This window comes from Pygoscelis adeliae, unplaced genomic scaffold (genome assembly GCF_000699105.1).
Source record: "Pygoscelis adeliae isolate BGI_AS28 unplaced genomic scaffold, ASM69910v1 Scaffold120, whole genome shotgun sequence".
Taxonomy (NCBI): Eukaryota; Metazoa; Chordata; class Aves; order Sphenisciformes; family Spheniscidae; genus Pygoscelis; species Pygoscelis adeliae.
Window position 1 is genome coordinate 3975496 of NW_008824032.1, and position 19649 is coordinate 3995144.

At 43.5% G+C, this 19649-nt stretch overlaps 1 protein-coding gene across 1 annotated transcript in view; it reads right to left on the reverse strand.

Annotated features, from left to right (window-relative positions):
- MAB21L3 (mab-21-like 3 (C. elegans)) overlaps positions 1–13110 on the reverse strand; it is a 16968-nt gene extending 3858 nt beyond the window's left edge. The window contains exons 1-4 of the mRNA XM_009329361.1: positions 13063–13110; positions 8484–8624; positions 3389–3680; positions 345–526 (exon numbers count right to left, since the gene is read on the reverse strand). Of these exons, the coding sequence (XP_009327636.1) occupies positions 345–526; positions 3389–3680; positions 8484–8624; positions 13063–13110 (663 nt within the window). The remainder of the gene's footprint in view (positions 1–344; positions 527–3388; positions 3681–8483; positions 8625–13062) is intronic.
- Between the last annotated feature and the right edge of the window lie 6539 nt (positions 13111–19649).

Consider the following 19649-nt stretch of genomic DNA (forward strand, 5'->3'; position numbering starts at 1 on the left):
GAAAACTGCAAAATAACAGCCCATTCGCAGAAGGCTTACATGAGGCAGAGCAGAACAGCAAGAATGATGCATGTCAGCACTGAGCTACACAGGCAGAGCTGTGTGCAAGAGACTCACGCAGTTAACTCAGTTTTTCTTCCATAGAATTCATCACCGTAAGGGGGAAAAAAAATTCAAATAAAATCTGACAGAATACTTGGAAATATTGCTTCTCTAGAGAATACACCTTCCAACCATGCTGTTGTCTGCCATGCAGTCCTTCAGTTGGGAAACCACCTTCAGCACTGTCAGACACTTGTGAAGTAAATTCCGGCACAGTTAATAGTGCTTTTTACATGGTTCACCTTGATGCACTGCACTTTTTCCTGGGAAGGCCAACGCTTAAGGCAACGAGGCCACCGGGCTTTCTCAGGCCAGCAAGTTGGAATCTCCACAGCAGGGACCAGCTCCACCTCAACCTGGGATTCTGACGTCTCCACAGCCACCCGGACCACTGAGCTGAAGCTCTCCAGCACTGTCACTTTACCTGTGAAAGAACAGCAAGAGAAGATAATAAAGAGGAAAAGGTCCTTTTCTACAAGCCAAGCAAAGGGCTGTCTGGGGCCCTGCAGTTCTATTGTTCTATCTTAACACTTTGTCTTCAGTGCCATAAGCGGAATACAAGAAAAACGTTATCATCTTAATCTACCCTGGGGAATGAGAACAGGAAGAAGATGAAGGAACAACTAAGTTCTCAATTTTACACTCAGTTACCTTGCTTTTGTTTTCCTCTGTGGGTCCTCTTAAATCCTAGGACCAGCTTCTTAAAAATACAGATAGACAACTGGTGCAACCTAACATTTCTAATGGTACAGTACAACAAGGAGATCACTGCAGATTAGAGGGGACCAGATGAACACTCCATATCTAAAGATCTCCTTATTCCTTCAGAGAACCCATGATCAGACCAAATGACTTACCCTTGCTGGTCATTCAGAATGTTTTGTGGGGTATCCATACGTTTTGTTTCTGGAGATGCATTTACACAGAAGACAGTGCCAGAAATTATGTCCTGTTGTGCAGAGCAGTCATACAAAAAGGGCTAACTGCTTGCCTTACTGGGACTGCTGACTGTCAAAGAGAGTTAGTTCCATGGTGATTTGGAGGAAAGAAGTTTCCCCAGTGAAAGAAGAGTGGCTCATCTTCAGGAACAACGTGCTCTAAGAGAGCAGAAAGGAATGAAAGCTGCAACTAATGGACTTAGTGAGATGTTTCCTGTTGGTCCAGCTGTGTTCATGGAAGAAGTTTCTGTCCCCAGCTTTCCCTGTCACTCTGGCAGGATCACTGTCCCTTCAACTTTGCCATTTGAGCCAATTGCGTGATCATGCTCTAACCTACTGAAGTAAAAGACGGAACAGATTACCGTAAGCAAGTTAAATAGTAGTGTGTTAACCCACCTCATTTTGACTGGCATAGGCTAAGGAGCAATTCCACAAGGAGCCCACACAACAGACTTGAAGGGACAGTGATGAACATCATCTACCCTCACAGAGGAAATACCTGCCTATTTCCAATGGTAATTTAGCACCTGCTCCAGGAAGCGCAGGGGTGAATTAACTTGCAAATAGCGGAGTCCATCCCAACCAGAACTTTATAACCTTCAGTAAAATCTGCATGTTATTTCCCTACTGAGCCAAGCCTGGCACCAAAACAGGAACTGTGCTGCTCCCAAGCCCTCAGCAGGGATCCCTAGCAGGTGAAAAGAATTAGAGCAATCGCTGTGTCAGCATGTAAATACATTCACAGTATTTCCAAAAACATTGCAATTATGCTACCTATTTTTCCACCAATGAAAAGTGAGGCAGCTCAAAAACTGGGTTTGCTGGTGCTCAAAGATTTAAAAACCAGGGAAACAATGAAATTAGGGAAATTTTTTTGTAACTTTAGTTGTACTGTGGGATGAAGGAAGTTCATTCTTCACAGAAACAAAGAAAGATGGTAATCACTCCTCCTGACTTCATCTTAGCTCATCTCCTCTATGTCAATCTCCTCCCAGCTGACCTTACAAAAAAGGCATCAGAATCATCAGCCCAAATGTTGCTCCCTGAGTCCCTTGGAAGTACCTTTCCTGGCTCAACAACTTGACGTACTGCTGCTAGACACAATGGCAGGTTTTCACTTCAACACAATGACTTTCACATAAATAAAGCCTCAGATGCAAGCCCATTCCATCTGGTCTTTTCTGTGAGCCTCAATGGTGAAATTTCATTCCCATCAACCTTTCCATTTCTATGATAACAAATATTTCCTGGAAGAACACAATGATCTAGCTGAGCTTGACTTTAACATGTTTTCTCCCGTGACTAAAATTCAGAGTGCAATCAGACGAGTGGAAATGGCTCCTATTTCTCTGGAATACAGAAGACCCATATCAGGCTGCTGCTGAGTAACGTCATCCTGGAAACACGCTATGAGAAGAGGCGCCACAGTCTGGATCTGATCATGTCACAGTATCTTAATGTGAAAAGATGGAGACATAGACTATTTAGCTTGGACCAAGCCAAGTGTTCATTAGCTGAAGTCTATAACACACCTCTAGGATGCTAAGAATTAAGCATGAGGGTCACTGTTTAGGCAGCATCTTGCTACAGATGTTGCAGCTATGAAGTCATGTCGCATGCACCACTGATTGCATTATATCAATGATCAGCACTTCCAGTATAAATAGCCCCAGGAAATAAACAGGCACTTTGGATTGCTCACAGAGGGATCAGTAACACTACTGAAAGCAAACTTCCTGAATCCAGTTCTGCTGAACAGGACTGGAGTAGCCTGGGTGCTGGGGAAAAGAGTACTTGCCCAACAGACCTTGCTTAAGTAGAAGTCCTTCTACTTAGTTCCCACCACCCCATGCTGGAAAGCTATGGGCAGCTAAGGTTTCCCCGGAGCATTATCTGCCCTATAAACATCTTCAAGCACTTTCTCCTCTGACTTAGGCACCTTCCCTGTATCCAATTTTCCTATAATATCTTCCTCGCTAGTCTAGATATATTGCGGCTGCTGTAGTATAAAAAAGATTTTTCCCAAACAAATTCCTAAATGTCCTGAAAATCTGTGTTTCGTCTTGGCTGAAGTGCGAGGACGATGTTGCTGGAGACCCTACTCAAATTCCTAAAAAAGGAGACACATCTTGGGTATGAAGAGGCCAAGAACTACCTAATTCTATCCTCAATGCAGGTCTACACGCATCACTGAAATGGGCTAAAGGGTCCCTGATTTTGGAGGGGCTTGTTGCTTTTTAACTTCTGATCATGTCAACCAAACAAACACTTTGTGTGTGTGATGGTTTCCCCTCTATCAGCGGCAGAAGTCAGCCATTTCCCCTTATACCTGTCCCCACTAAACTCACTGGAGAGGTTACAGGAGGTAATCGACTTCTCCACCAGCTCCCGGAAGACGATAAGGACTTTGGCTGGAACCAGATCACCTTCGATGTTCACATCCGTCTCATGCCACTGCTGAAGGCTTTTTGAGAACTGCTCCACCTCTAGCCATTGATGCAGTTCCTCAGGGTCCCGCACGGAGGAGAGGAGCTTGGCTCCATGCACGGTGTAATAACGCCAGTGCCGTACCTGGCATTCCCTGTACCCGGTCAGGCCACGCAGAGGGACTGTGATGAGGAATTGGCTGGGTGCTAAGACCTAGGAGAGTGCAGAGAGATTGAGAGAGGAGACAAGGGCAGATCCATGAGCCTGGAGTAAGGAAAAGAGGGTTAAGGAAGTAATAGGTAAAACTGGGGGCTTTGGAGAGAAGGAAAAGCCATGGTATGATGGGAGCAATTGATTACAGCCAGGACCTGTTCCATGCCTGTCTGAGGGTTACTTTGGAGGTACGCAGACTAAAAGGAAATTGTCTTAGAAGGAGTCTGATGTGACAGCCATGGACCATAGAAGACAAGAGTGCACTGACTGATTTGCCGCCACACCTGTCATGGTTTCCCCCATTCCTTGTTATTTCTAGTGTGCAGCTGCATGAGATGTAATAACTAGCAGCTTCCAAGGAGCAGGAACACATCAGAGAGCGTGTTCTGAGATCCAGCAAAGGGAAACAAAACAGTGCAATCTCAGAATTGTTACTAGAGATAAGCCTAGAGTTCAATAGCAGTAATAACTATGGCAAAAAGTGCAGTTTTCTGATCTTTTTCAAAGTCCACTACAGACATTAGTAAAATAAGGCTATGGCCCATTCATTTTACAAGTGTTTCACTCTGCATGACTGTCCTTTAAGAGACAGAGATGTGAGGCAAGTGACATGCCTGAGCCTACATAGGCAGTGGCACTCTCAGAAATAAACCCAGGTCTTGGCCAGCTGTACTGTATGAACCTGCATCTCCTGCTGAGCAGAAGCCAGAAACCGTGTAAGGATGGAAGCAGTAACCAATGGACAACAAACCCTCAAATAGGCTTGTTTGCAAGCCAATTAATCGGCCTCACTGGGGGAATGACCGTTTTCCAATAAAACCAGTGCTGAACCAGTATTTGCAAAGAGTAAATAAGGTGACACAAATACCATGAAACCTCATACTGGCCCCAGAGCATAGCCAGACATCTCCAAACACTAGTTTGGAAGCATTTGGCGATCGTGGCTCCAGGTATTCAGAGAGGGCGTTCAAACTCCTTCAGACTTTTACCGTGTTGACTCAGAAGCTTTTCAACCCTGCTTGCTACCAAGCCTAGCTTACATTGGGATTAATAAGAAGCTGCTGCACGAGCAGGATGTGAAGTGACAGCTGTTGCTACAAGGTGGTTACCTTGAGGTGAATGAAATGCCCTTGTCACTCTCCTGTAATAATCCAAAACATTCTGGCGGCCTTCCTGGTAGCTCAGCTGATTTAAAATATTACTGCAGAGGTGCCAGGGTCCTGAGGGCACTAACAGGCTTTGATGGCCCTGAACAGCCTTTCCAGGACTTCTACCCACACCTTCTGCCCATGGGCCTGGGACCCCCATTTCAGCTCAGCACTGGGCTATGTCATAGGAGTGCTGGTCTCCAGCTGTGTGATCACTATGCCTGCTCCTGGCCATAGACCTTGTTGTCCTACCTGCAGACTGCCTTCCCAGCCTGACCTCAGACATACCTGGCCACTATGGACTTGCCGGGCAATCAATAGACTGCATCTGACCCTGGTTACTGTCATTGGGCCTGATCCTGACCCCGATGAGTGCTCCTGGCTTGACCTCAGACCTGCCTTATCAGCACAGACTTGCCTGACGATCCAGACTCTCAGCTGAGCCCAGCTGTCCTCCCTAGGTCTGCCTTGCTTGGGGACCATGGGGCAGGTGCTGCCGTGTTGTCATGCTCACCTCCTGGCTCCCTCTCCCACAGGGAGAAGCTGGTCTTCTCTGCTCCCTGGCAAGAGGTTTGAAATACAAAAGATGGCCAGCAAGAAGCACAGAAATGGCAAAGGAAGCACCAGAAAGCCCTTCTTTTGTCAAATATAAACCACCTAAAGGCAGGAGGATACCGCAAGGATGACATTGCAGACCAAGCTGACCTGCACAAGTCAGGTTTGGTACGGCTGAGAAATCCTGTGAGCAGCTCAGAAATGAACTGCTAGGCTCCATAAGGAAAAAATACAATAGCTGTCATGCAGTTACTGCTCATCTCACTGCCTCGGCCACATTTGCAGATAAACAACCATTCCTTCCCATACCAAGATTCTGACTCGTACGCATTGGCACCCAACAGATTTTAAAGGGAAGAGCTGCAGGTGTTACACGAGCGCCTTCAAATACAAGTCACAAGGCTCCTCCACCTGGGGCTTACCAGGAAACACCAGAAATCACAAGGCTGGGGACGGCACTGTAAAGCTGGGCAGCTGGTGTCCTCTTGGCCTAAACAAATCCCAGTCCCACACCTATGCTCTGTCACATGATGGTCTTACATGCCATATGCAGACCATGGGCCCCAGCAAGTCACAGGCTTGAACAAGAGCCTCAGATTCTGGGATGTGTAACTTATGGCCAACTCTGCTGTATTAAAAACCTGCCTGCAGTATGCTGGGTGAATTAAATACAGCCTCATTCTTGTGATCCTGGCCAGGATATCGCAGGGAGGCAGAAGCATTAGGTTAGAAATAAAATATTTTGAGCAAAAAAGCAAGTCTTTTGTGGAGAGGATGAAATAGTCACGGGAGGATCAGTTAGGTGGGTGAAGCTGTCTGGAGAAGAGGGTGGGTGAGGAGGAAGCAGGCACATGGACCGGCGGGCACCAGGTGGCAGAAAGGCTTTGTACCTGGATGGATGAGTAGAATGGGCGCTTCCCCCGAAGCATAGCTGACCACTTGGCCAGTAAAGCTGGCTGATCCTGAGAGAAGCAGAAAGGAAAACAAGAAGTACACAGAACAGAGAGAAAGCAGGTGCCAGGTCAGTCCTTCACAGGGCAAAGCTGCAAGCTTCCTTCGAGCCTATTTGTTAAAGGAAAATTCCCCCTCCACCCCCGCGCCATGATGACAGAGTTAAACACTTGGCAATGCTGTTGGGCAGTGCTGTACCGGGAATTACTCTGGACGCTAACCTGCTCATTATGCCTTAGTGAAGCCTCCACAGCCTTTGCATCAGCCCTGCGCAGTTGACAGCTGCAAAAATGGTGGGCCACAACTAAAAACAAACGCTTAAAAGTTTTAAAAATAAAATATTCCATTTTGTCCATCTGAATTTTATTTCAAGTTTTTTATTAAAGATTTTGACTTTTTGTCCCCTGGATTACAGAAAAACATTGACTATCTAAAGACTTTTCTTCCATATTCCCCACCCAGCCCTGCATATTTAGAAGGAGTCAACAAATCTAGACTCCACATCATGTTAAATTAAGTCCTTTCAATCAGAAGCTGAAAGTTCTAAAAAGTTCCTGTAAATTTAATTGACAGGAAAAAAGCTGTTGCAAAATTAAACACAGAATAGTTAATATATTGGCTTTCCCTTGACACAAGTCTCCTCTATGTTGAGTTATATCAGCAGCAATATTAAAGATTCTATTTTTTGGAAGCAGAACAGCCCAAGCCAAAAAAAAAAATTATTATTAACCCACTCTTTGCTGCCCCATACCTACAGGACAGTTACCCAGGCCCTCCTGGTGTGACTATCACAGATTTATAGCACTGGGTTCAGTTAAGTACGAATAACAAATCTATTACTTTTTAAGAAAATAAATTTTGGGGATTCCTTTTAAGCAGAGGTTGTTCAGATCAGCCTACCGTAATACCAAATTACTGCTCAGAATAGACTGCCTTGTTTTTGTTCTGCTTTGTTCTCCAGAGCAGCAATTTTACCTTGACCCTGATCTTGTCAGACTTCATTAGCCAAGCAGGTTTGTTCCAGCATGAGAGGTGGATGGCAGACTATGGCACTAAGGAACACGTGGACCAGGATGTGGCACCCTCTTACATCAGTGTGGTCATTCCTACTGGCAAAGCCAGATGCCCTGGGATACGCAAAATTCCAGAAAAGATATAAATCTGAATGTTTTTGTTCCCAGAGCAATAGCCACGTTTCAGACTGGATGATTATATTCTGCCTCCACCTCCATATCCTTTCAGCAGCCTGATGCACACAGTGTTCTCCCCTTTCAATCCTAGACAGCTGCAAAAGTTGCCTCATGCTTTTACATGTTTGGTGGTGGTGTGGTTTAACCCGGCAGGCAGCCGGGTTTTGATCCGTAACTGGCTGCATTTTAGTGTAAGGGTTGACATCGCTAGAGTATGTAAACTACTTCAGATGAAAAAGATCATTTCCATCTAAAGTTGCCATTGCTATGATTGTTTCTTATATCCTTACACTAGTTATTCTTGTGTTAAGTAGTCACAGAAAATAACCAGTCTTCTCCTGTCACAGCTGGGATAGAACATTATTATTCTGGTGTTTGATGGTCTAAAATGGGGAGGCATTCAGCTTCTCCCACCAATAAGCATATTTCTTCCCAGTAAAAAAGAAGTTCCAATCTGTGACCAAGAGAAAAAACATATTTTTCTGAAAAGGAGCTTTCTAATGTTCACAGCGGAAGAAGGATTTTTTTTTTTCCTTTTTTTAGTGAGTTGACAGGTTTTCCACCTGTGAAAAATATGAGTCATAGCTCATGAAGGCGTAAGCATTTTTTTCCTCTTATGTTACTGCTGTACAAGTTTTTCTTTCTGTCTCCCAAAGAGCTTTGGCTTCTGCTTGCAGATTGACACTCTGGCAATAGACTCTGTGTAAAAGCAGCAGCTGTAAAAAGAGGCTCTGTCTGATTTACCCAGCCCTCTCTGATGCTCCTCTAGTTGTAAGATGTCCATGAGTAAGTCCCTGTGACCCAGACAGTCACTAGAACTTCCACAGTGAAGTGTCAACACATCATCTGCGGCGTTTTGGGTGAGGTATGTGTCCAAACAGACACTGATACAATGGAAAAATCACTTACTGACTGCCTACAAGCTGCCAGAGAGTATATGCTAGAGCTCTTGTTCATACCTTAATATTCTCATTGTGAATGCCAGAGTTGGAGATAGCCTGGAATCGCGTGGCCTTATCGCTGATTTCCATGGTTAGTTGCTGTATGATTTTCTGCACCTCGTCCACTGCTTTGGAAACCAGATAATGTCGTTGTTCCACCTGTCAGTTCCAAGAAAGACACTTCATATTACAGGTAACTGCAGTCGTTGCCTCCAGCAGAAGACAGACAATCGACTTAAAGCATCCTGAAACATTTGTGCCTGTGCTGCTCTGGGAATAAAACTTATCGTTCCCTGTATGTTACAACCAACTTACCATGAAGCAGAGCTCTTGCTTGTGAACACCGAAGGGCTAATACTCCAGACTGCCGAGAATTAATTGATATTTCCATGCCAATACCATTGGATGGAAGGGAAGGAGTTCATTTCGTGGATAAATTTGCTATCAACCGGCTACAGTCTCATTCTTTACCCATTTTGATGCAGAATACCCAGCTATTCCCGTGAATATACTTGCCATTCTCAGAGCCAGGATATGTTTCATTCGAAGAGCTGACAAGACTTCAAGAATCACAGATACTGTGTGCATTAGCATTTAGATGCCTACATAATATGTTGAAAGTATCCATACTGTCTTCATATCTGAAGTACAGATGAGAGTCCATTCCTAGATGGTGAGAAGGTCTCTTTCCACAGGCAGTCCCACTGGGGACTAAGTGTTTGTGTGACTTGATGGATAGTCCTTCAATTCAAGCAGTAGTAGCATAAGTATTTATTAACAATTATTTCAGTGGAAGGCCTGAGTCTTGGAAGGACCGAGATAAAGTATGGACAACTCAGAAAAATACAGATGAACCTTCACCTTCACATACAACTAAAAGTTAATAGAGCATAAGGGGATGGTGAAAATCTGAACAAGAAGATTCAACAGGAGGAACATGGAGGAACCATGTTAGTAAAGAACATTTAAGTATTTCCCAAAAATCCTTACATATTTACCAAAGTGAGGAGGAGATTCAGCTACTGTTAATGACGTTCAGGAAAATATTCCTCATTACTTATTCATCCAGAATTACCTATGCAGAGTGAGATATGATGACTGTTTACTGTGCTTTTTTTGCATACTAATGCTTTATCTTATTTGGTTGAAATTCTTGCTGCAATTTCTTCTTGTTTTTTCTTTTTCCTCATCACATTCTACTAAATCTCATTGTTTGGACGCAAGAACAAAATTCAGAAACAGATGAGAGGTTTGAAAGGACTAGATCAGAAAATGAAAACCCACCTGAAGCTAGAATTAAAACCCCAGTTGGGCTGTTTGCAGGCATGAAACAAGAGTGTTTAGATCATTAACAGCTTGGCTAAAGTGAATGATCAAGCATAATTGCCACAGTCGAACATAATCGCTACAGTCTTCTGTTGTTATCAAAGACCAAAGCAAAAGGAAGCAAAAGCATAAAGAAGAAATTTTTTACAATGAGGGTGGTGAGGCACTGGAACAGGTTGCCCAGAGAAATTGTGGATGCCCCATCCCTGGAAGCGTTCAAAGTCAGATTGGATGGGGGTTTGAGCAACCTGGTCTAGTGAAAGATGTTCCTGCCCATGGCAGGGGGTTGGACTAGGGTGATCTTTAAAGGTCCCTTCCAACCCAAACCATTCTGTGATTCTATTCTAAAACTCCTGTGTCCTGCTTGCTCAGCATCTGCTTCAGCATCTAAGCAACACTCTTCTCCCTTTTAGAAAATACCACTGACAATCACTTCATTAAAAGTCCATTTAGACACCTTTATGTCAAAGGCTGAACTGTCAGTCAAAACACTCAAGTGTGTTGAAATGTATCCCCAAGCCCTGGGATTTTGTCACCTGGGAGGTGACAAATAGCTACACATCTTCACAACAACGGACCATACAATGGACTAAAAAGGACTAGTGCTTGCCTAAGATCAATTAACCAATGAAGAGCAATTGACTAACACTGAACTTGAAGATGAGCAGAGTTTGAATACCCCCCCCCAGCCAACAAAGTTAATGGTATTTTTACTAAGCCTGAATAGTTTTTGCAAGTGGAAAATACATCAGACAGCAGCATCATATTCCCTTTGCTGGCTCTCATCTACCCTTGACATCCTGATTCTTTGCTATGTTAACAACACAGTTCCTTATGTTTATATAATACCCTTTAATTTCCCTAGTAATTCACTCTCCTCCTCATTCCAATTCATCCTTGTTCTTTGAGACAGTTTTTAGCTAGCTTACATGTACTTTTTTTTTTTTAAAGAAAATTTATACTGAAAAATTTTAGCCCATGTTCATTTTCGCCTCCTCATCTCAGCTTTCATTTATGGCACTTCCGCATCTGTAGCTATAGCTATTTTCTCTGCCACGTTTTTGCTCATCCAGAAGAACTCCTTAGAGCAGTCCAATAAGCTTGACTTGCTCAACAAGACACCTAATGGTTTCTCCAACAAGCAAATGGTATGAGTGGTAGAGAAAGTTGCCCACCTGTAAGAGCTTTTAGAGACAAACGCCAGACTTTTTCTGTTGAAAGGATACAATCACTGTGGGTCAGCTCAAGCGGAGGTCTAAGAGTGCCCCTGTACACATTGCTTATGCTACGTTCTCTCTAAGGGGCACCTGCTAGAAACACTTTCTGCCATCTCCAGTATCCTGGGAGAATCCATCCAACCCAGCCTGGCCTCATTTAATTGTGCCTTCATCACCTACTGGCTAGGCTACAGCAGTTGTCATGAAATCTTTAAGAGAGTATAGACTCTCAAAAAAACTATAAAGGGAGGTATCACTAAACACCTCTTTCTGCATGTATTCCTCATCACTGGGGCAGGGGCATGTGACAGATGGTGCTAACTGTTGCTAACCACAATTAGCTCCCTAATCACGCTATTGGAAGATATAACCTTCCTACAGAAGGGAAGGCATAAAAATCAGAAGACAGAACATGAGTGAGTGAGTGCAGCTTCTGAAGAGCCAAGGCATTTATCTAAGGTGTCTTTAGCGCCCGCACGGACATGCTGGGAGAAGAGACAGAATAAGCTCTTTGTTGGACAGCCACTTCTACCACGTACTGGCATTCCCCTTACCACGTCTTAACTTTGGAAATCATGACAAAACAAATGCACAAAACCAGAACAATAAGGTCAATTAAGGTTTTATTATGGAGGAAGGAAGCAGGACTAGGATTTACTGGGGATTAGTAAGAACATTTGGGTTTGTTCTTATTTATCCAGTCACATCCACTCCATATGCAGTTGAGTTTTTCCTTTGCTGAGTGGCTTAAGGAAGAAATCTTTGGTATCATAGAGATTCATTGCACCAGGTGGTTGACCTATTTTCAAAACCAGGCAGCATTTGACAAGCAGAACTGGGGCTGCCTGAAGGTTAGGCAGCCTCACTTGGACAGGAGACTCAGGAGCAGGCAGAAACTAGGAATCCAGCCATGGAAGGCTCTAGAAAACAGACTTTCAGTAGAACCTAAAATATTGGCAACTATGAGCCTCACTTAAATACGCTCTGCTTCTGTTCTTTGTACCTATGGCAGTCATAAGAGCATCTTCCTGTGCATGGCTTCCCTCTGTTCCCTCCTTTGTAGCTCTGCTTTATATATCTTCAGAGAAGTGTCCACTATTATAGCTCACTGCACAGATTCTCATGAAATGATTTTCCAGTGCACAACACTGAATGGCTTAAAATGAAAGTTCTCACAGAAGTACACCTACTTATCACCAAAACATTTCCATAGAGAAAACAAGCTTTTCTTATCAGCCCCTTCACGGTACTAGAATATTTCATCCTTTACAGAAAAGAAAGCCTTCAGTTTTCCATTTTGACATGATTTTTCACTTTAGTGTCTTGCATTTTGTTGGGGAAAGCAACCTATAAAATAGGAACTAGCTAAGTACTGTGATGAAACATGTCAGCTTTAAAAAATGTTATGGCTCACTTAGAGTTACTTTTATTAAACAGTATTGTTTCATTGGATTTTATTCTGTTTTACTTCATTTCATAATGGGAAAAAAAAAAATGAGTGCTGGAATATCTCATAAAGTAGAAAACGTGGTTCCAGCCTGCATGTGCTAGTGAGGCATGTTATTTTAATCATGGTATATAGATAAGTATCCTTAGCTGAGGTGACAGACCGATGGGTGAATTCTAACAATATCTGTCTCTCTCTCTAGTTCCTACATGCAACTTTCTTAGAGGCAACGCCTGGTGTGGTTTTGATCTTGTTCTTGTCCAGTGGTCTTGGCTTGACAGAGAGAGAGGCAAGGACCTTTCCTTAGATTAAATGATGACAATTACAGCTAGTCTCACATCTGGAATTCCAGATCAGGAGGAAAAATTCAGGACATCTGAAGAAGAGGACAAGCACCTTGAAAAAACTAGGCTACCAGCTGAGATCCCTGATAACATTCTGCAACAGAAACCTAGAAATCTCATTAGAAATACAGTTCTCATGAAACTTCACCCAGACTTGTCTCAGAAATGAAGACAGCAGGCAAGCAACGAACTGTCAAGTTTGGCACGCTTCAGAATCAACACCTAGTGTGAGAGACAGAAAATCTGGACAGATAAAGCCTTACCTTGCTCTGGATGTAGATTTCTACATCTTCATCTGCAAACGGTTTCATGGCAAGATGGTCTTCGCTGCTCTCTAAAGTGTGAATTCACTCTTCACTTGTTCACCTGCCTCTGGAAGTAGAGGGACACTCAGAGCGAGCTACTTAGAGCCTTCTTGCCCTGTGAAGCTCAGGTCACCTAATTCCTCTGTGGATGAAGAAGAGGAGAGAGAAGCAAGGAAGTATGCCTATTTTTAAAAAAAAAAATTTCTGGTCTGAGTTACAATGGTGACATCCAGCTGCTTTAGAAAACTAGCTCCAATTATTTTCTAAGTTCAATCATTATGATTCATCTTACTACTTTTAAATGGTGGGTCTTGCATGCAGGCACACACAAAAGTATCCCAGCTGCTGCTCTGTCTCAGGGCAGATCTGGAAGTGCCTTTCAGATTCCACTGCAGATTCAGTGTGCTTGTGCACAGCATTATTATTCTGTGTGCCACAAGTACTTCTCTGCTTCACTAGCCCTACACTAAACCATTTGTTAAAGACTCTCAGCTATCCCTTGTTGACTTCAATCCACCCACTTTCCGTCTGAAACTGCATGGGTATTTTTACACTCAGATCATTCATTTGGGTTGCAAGTCTGCAGCCTCTGCTCCCCTCTCCTTATATCTCCTCTCTCTCTCCGGCTGTATTGACAGTAAATATCCTGCAGCCTGTCCCCTCCTGTAGCTTGCTTTGCTTTCTTTACTGTAAACAGACAGAAAGCTGTCTCTCACTTTCTGCCAGCAGCTCAGCTAACGACCCCATATGGATGATTCAGAGGGAAAAACAATTGATCAGGCCTCATTGATCCAGTGAGGGTTGGTGGCTTTTAGAAAAAAGGGTACATCAGCACATGGAAGGGAGTGACAGAGTATAGAGAAGAGATCCCATGCTGCTAAGTGTCCCTTATTAAGGCAGGCACATTCCACTTTTGAGTAAAATCATTATTTCCCCCTGGAAACTGAACTTTGACATCCCTTGACTGATTTATTACCTCTACAGCAGCTGGCAAAAGGCAGCGCTTGGGTAGGCACTGGGTGCTACCTCACGGCAGACACTGTTGTTGCTAGATATCCTTCATGATGTTCCTTATTAACAGTCAAGTACTAGGTACATTAATGGAGTACCAATACCTGCAGGACATCCGATTCCCCAGAATCTACAAATCAAACCTTTCTCTGTGCCTCCCAGGCATCTGCCCTTGTCTTTTGCTGAGGGACTTGGGGACTCCTTCATAAAGACATGTAGGCATTTACTTCCCAAACCAGCTTCCATGGGAGTTGGGCACTGAAAAAGATGAGCCCTCTAATTTTTAGGGAACCATACTTCATCCTAGCTCACTTCAAGACTTACTGGCTATCTTCCAGTGTATGCGAGCTCTGCTGGGGAAGCCAGACAAAAGGCAGGATCTGAAAGAAGGTGAGTGGAACAATAAGTTAGGAAGGACTTGTAGAGGCATGTTGGATGGGATTAAGCCTGAGCAGAGTGTGCAAGGGAGGAGAATGAGCCTTTTAAATGGTCAGATTGGGTTAAAAGTGTGTCCCTAAAACATTAACTCCCTTGTGCCCCTCAGGCAGCTAGCTGTACATCCAGAAGACAACTTCCTTAACACTAGCATGCATTACTTTAATACCCAGAGCCTCAGATGTGTGTTAGGAAGCAAGGGGAGATTAAGGGTCTCACTTTCTTGCATCTATAAGGTCTCATGACAGCTGTACAGTCACAGGTGCTGGCAGACAGATGAAGAACGTAGTTTTGGTCATTTTTCTTGTATACAGTAACAGACCTTATGTTTATAACGCTTTTTTTATTGGAAAGCACTTCTCCAAGAGGGTCTGGATGTCCCCACCCCACCCCCACCCCCCTTCCTCATAGTGAGGGAAGGTGGCATAAAGTCTTGGACAAGGACTGCCTTTTTGTTTTATGTTCAAGCATATTTAAGTTCAAGTCCAAGTTTATGCCAAAGTCCAAGGATCTGAGCAACAGCTCCTGCCTGCTCCTGCCATCTGAAGAGAATAAATAACTCTCCCTTACCATCACTGTTAAGGAGGTACAAGGGGAGATGGCCGAGGAAAAAGCAACAAGAGATCCAGTATCAAATGTAACAAACACAGGTTTTTCTCAACTCAAAAACTCATTGCTCCAGCTGTAAGAATTTGCCGCTTCATAATTTCCTTGGACTTCAATGAATCCAAAGAAAGAAAGAAGAGCAGTTACAAAAATTGGATGCAGGAGATCATAGCAGATGGACAACTTGCACTGAGTGCCTGTGGATTTTATAATGCTACTTATAGGATAATAAGAGCACTATTTGACTGACAGAAGAACTGCAACTGATAAAGGCCCTTACACCAACAGCAAAATACAGTACAGGTTAGAGTAGCAATAGGCCCTTCTATAAAGGGAAAAGCAGCATGGTGGTATGGGAGACAGCAGCCAGTCTTGACCTCACTGAGGAAAAAAGACTCTGATTTGTTACATGAGGACCAGATAGCACAGGACACAGGAGAAAAGTAGGGGCAGATGGCCCTGTGTGAGGAGGCAATATTACGTGGGAAAAACCTGCATCAGAAGGGAGAAAGAGAAAGGGAGGTGCAGAGAGAGAAACATCTGCAGAGATAAAAGAGGACATAGACCCAAAGTGGGAAGAATCCAGGCTCCTCCAGTGAGATCTGCTGAACTGATGCAGTGTTGTTGCAGTGAAACCTTCATCTATCTTCAGCCAGTAGTCATGGCTTTTGCAGCTCACCCCATTCAAAGCTCAGGATTTCTAGCTTGCTTTTTTTATTTCCCCCCCCTCCAATTAACCACCAGAACTACAGAAGCAAATCCATGCTCCAGTTGGTCCTTCTCAGGGAGTATCTATCCTGACAGTGCTTGTATACAAAAGTAAGATTACAAATGGAGAAAACCCGAGACGGACCCAAGCTCCAAAGACTAATAAACACAATCTCCCAAGAAACATTTCCTCTGAACCTGCAACAACTCAATGCCCCAGGCGCACCAGCAAGAGGGAGTGAAGAAAGGCTATTTCTTGTTCCTCACTCTTCGAGAAGCACAGAAGGAAAGAATGCCCCTCTTGTCACTTAGACCCTCCTCCTTTCTCCCGGACGAGGCATATTTTGTTCCTTGAAGGAGAATGTTTGTTAACTGTTGCTTTTTGAGCAACACTCCGCCAGCAGGGGAGGCCATGGCCTGCCGCAGAAATGTGTCTTCACAGAGTATCAGCCAGGGCCACGTGTTCCCATCCGGCTCTCCCAAGTGTCAGCCTGACAACCGAGCCAGCCATGGACTGAACGGACAAGAAAAGCCCACAACTGCTTCACAGAGATACAAAGCACCCCGCTGAAGCCAGGCAGCGACATGAAGACACAAACAGAAAATGCCTCTTCAGTTCTAGTTGGCTCACAATCCATCAGATATCATGGATCTGAGCCCTGTAAAGAGCTTTTGAGCTTTGATAATTTAACAAAGTAAATTCCCCAAGTATACTTGTTTCTAAGGAGATTCCCATCTGCACAGAGAATGGCTACCTTTCTGACACCTCTGAATCCCTTTCTTTTCTCTTGTTTTTTGAAAGAGGCTTAAGGCCCCAGTGGGGTCTGGGCATATTTCTGAGAGGGAGGCTCACCCTCAGACAGTTCTTGCTGAGGGCACTGCAACCTTCCTTCCCTCTTTCGTGTCCCTCAGGAGGTTATCAGCATTACTTACATAGCTAGCTGACCACAGACAGTCCCCAAAATTCTACTTGATGAGCATCCGCTGATTTATCCAGCTGTTCTCAAGCATTTTCAAGCTATGCTTCAATATCTTGGTCTTCTCAAGTCATAGTTCCCTGCCTGCTGACCTGCATAAGTTCATCTGAAATGATTCAGCTGTATTACATCCCCCTATTTGTTTTATTTCAGTGTCCACCTCATAGCACCTTGTAATGGAGTTCAGTTTGTAGCTAATTTCCTTTGTAGTTGTGTCTTCATTTGCTTACCTGTATTCTTCTAAGAGGATTTAGGGATTTCCTAGTATCTCCAAAAATACTGAATCTATGATATATCATCTTCATTCATGCCTTTGGCAATATCCAGAACTGAATATGATTGTGGATCTGTGAAACCCACATGAAAGTATTCTGTGAATGTATCTCTTGAATGGTATTAGATTGGCTCTTGTATCTTCTGAAGCTGCCAATTACTGATGCTTTCCATGCTTGCCTGGCTTTCCTTTATTCACTCTTCAATTTCATAGATATGACAAATATATTTCAAACCTACAATCGAAAATCATCTGAGCTGTGAACTATACAACAATAAAAAAATCACCAGCATCATGTAAATAAGAGCAGTAGTATTAACTGTATGGGGAAGTCCAATATTGTGGCATTTTCTGTTTGGCAATATTTAGAAAAACTACTTGAACAGTAAGCATGTATTAAAAAGCCTCTACTAAATCACACAAATGAGTCAATCCAATGAACCACTTGTGACTCACAGATGATCTGCAGTGGCAACAAATAAGCCCAGTTGAAGATGCTGCCTTGCAGATGAAATACAACCCTTAATTTGCAGTTGCTAATGATGACCCATCATTTAATGCCTCTGGTAATTAGAGCAAGAAGTCTGTTGCATTAGCTGAAGCAGGTACTTGGGTCAAGAGAGACTACCAAAACAAATCATCCCAGTAGATTTAATGATCTCTGACAGTTCTCTTGCCTTCTTAAACTGTTGCCCCATTTCTTCCCATTAGTGGATTAAGCGACTGTACAAAATGAGTAATTGTAGCTTGAATCCCCTATAACATTTATGCTGTAACAGTCTTTAGCAGTGATGGTTCAGTACTGTTCAGAGTCTCCATTCAGAGGATACTAGCATAACATAATCAGGCTTTTTTTTAGGGCAAAAGTACTGTGAATTTATTCGTTTTTTTTCACTTTGTCTTTTAACAAGTAGATACGGGCAAAGGGGATGCTTCAATGACAAAAGCCTGGGATGGACTACAGGGAAAAGAAAGCGCTGCTAATTCACTGTGACAGCATCAGAATCACATATGGATGCCAAATTGAAATGCTTCTCCACTCATTCCCACCCCTCACCGATCAATACTTGGCAGGCTCAAAAATGCTCCAAATGCTTATGCTGCTTGCTCTCACTGCCACACGTTCTCACGTTAGCCTTGGGCCTGCACTTCATATCAAGTAAGTTAAAGGTTTATATCCTTTCCAAACTAAGCATAGCATTGGATCATGTCCAGAGGTTATCAAGCCTGTTATCTTTTTTCCATTTGTGGCCAGACCGGACATGTCAGAAGACGGCAGATAGCTTTGGCTAGAAATGAGTTCTCTCAACCTGGGAAGAGTTTTGAAATCCAAAATTATTTACTACCTGAATCTTTTCAGGCTGCAGCGTAGCATTCCCAAAGAAAGTGATCACTCCGTTATCACTAGCTGAGGGTGCAGGAAATTCTGAAAAATGCTGAGATTATGATGCTGCTACCCACCACTGACCAGCTTCAACTAGCAAATTCACAAGAATCCAGTCAGTTTTGCAGCTGGTGTTAAGAAGCAAGCCACTGGGTAGCAAACATTAATCATACAGCGGGGCTTCTACTATTGCCAAGGTCACCGGCACCCAGTGTGGTGAGCTGTTCAGAGAGTCTGGAAATTTCCAAGTTCGTAATGGTCAGCTCAGAGGGTGGCAGAGGGGCAGGAACCTGGGAGCCCCGGCTTCATCAGCTCTGAGGCTCCCAGGAGAGTTGACTGAGACGTTGGGCAGGAATACTGGCATTTTGAGTTCTAAATCCATGTATTGTCCTCTGGAAGTTCACTGAAATAGTACAGGTTCAGTGCATCGTGATTTAAACAAAATATTTCATTAGACCATTTCCAAGCATCTGCAAAGGATATTTTTCCTCTATCACTATGTTTTATCCATCACTAAACTACAACCACTGATCTACTGTTTCAATCAGGATGTCCCACCATCTTGAAGAACTACCTGTGGCCAACATTCGTAAAAACAGGAGCCTTCCAGCACTTTTATTTATATGCCTAGGTAAATGGCCTGAATCCCAAAAAGGAAATACTCAACACCAAGAAGCTCTTACTGATTTAAACACATGGTTAGAAGAACAGCATCTGGAGAAAACATGATGTTTGGCAGAGCACAGTGCAACTGGAAAAATATTTAGCACTGGAAGTCTTGGCAGGTGAGAAAAAGCTGCCTCATTTTTGATCTCAGCATAGGCTTGCTCAGCTCTTGGTAGGCTGATTATTGTCAGCTGTCAAGAAAAGGACTTTAAAACTAGAGGAACGATAACTCTGGGACAGACAGACCACAGCTGAGATTTACAAGAGCCAAAACAAGGAGCACGCTTGCAATGATGCTCCGTCTATATGAGGGGCTGAATCAGACTGGACCACAGCATTTCCAGGAGCCGGTATTTTTTCCGTGGCTGCCCTCCAGAGCACAAACAATGTTAGCTTGTATTATTTTTACATTTTGCTGTTGTGTCCACATTGACCCAATTCAGAACTTATTGCTTGAGTCTATGGCAGTTTGAAGCAAACTGAA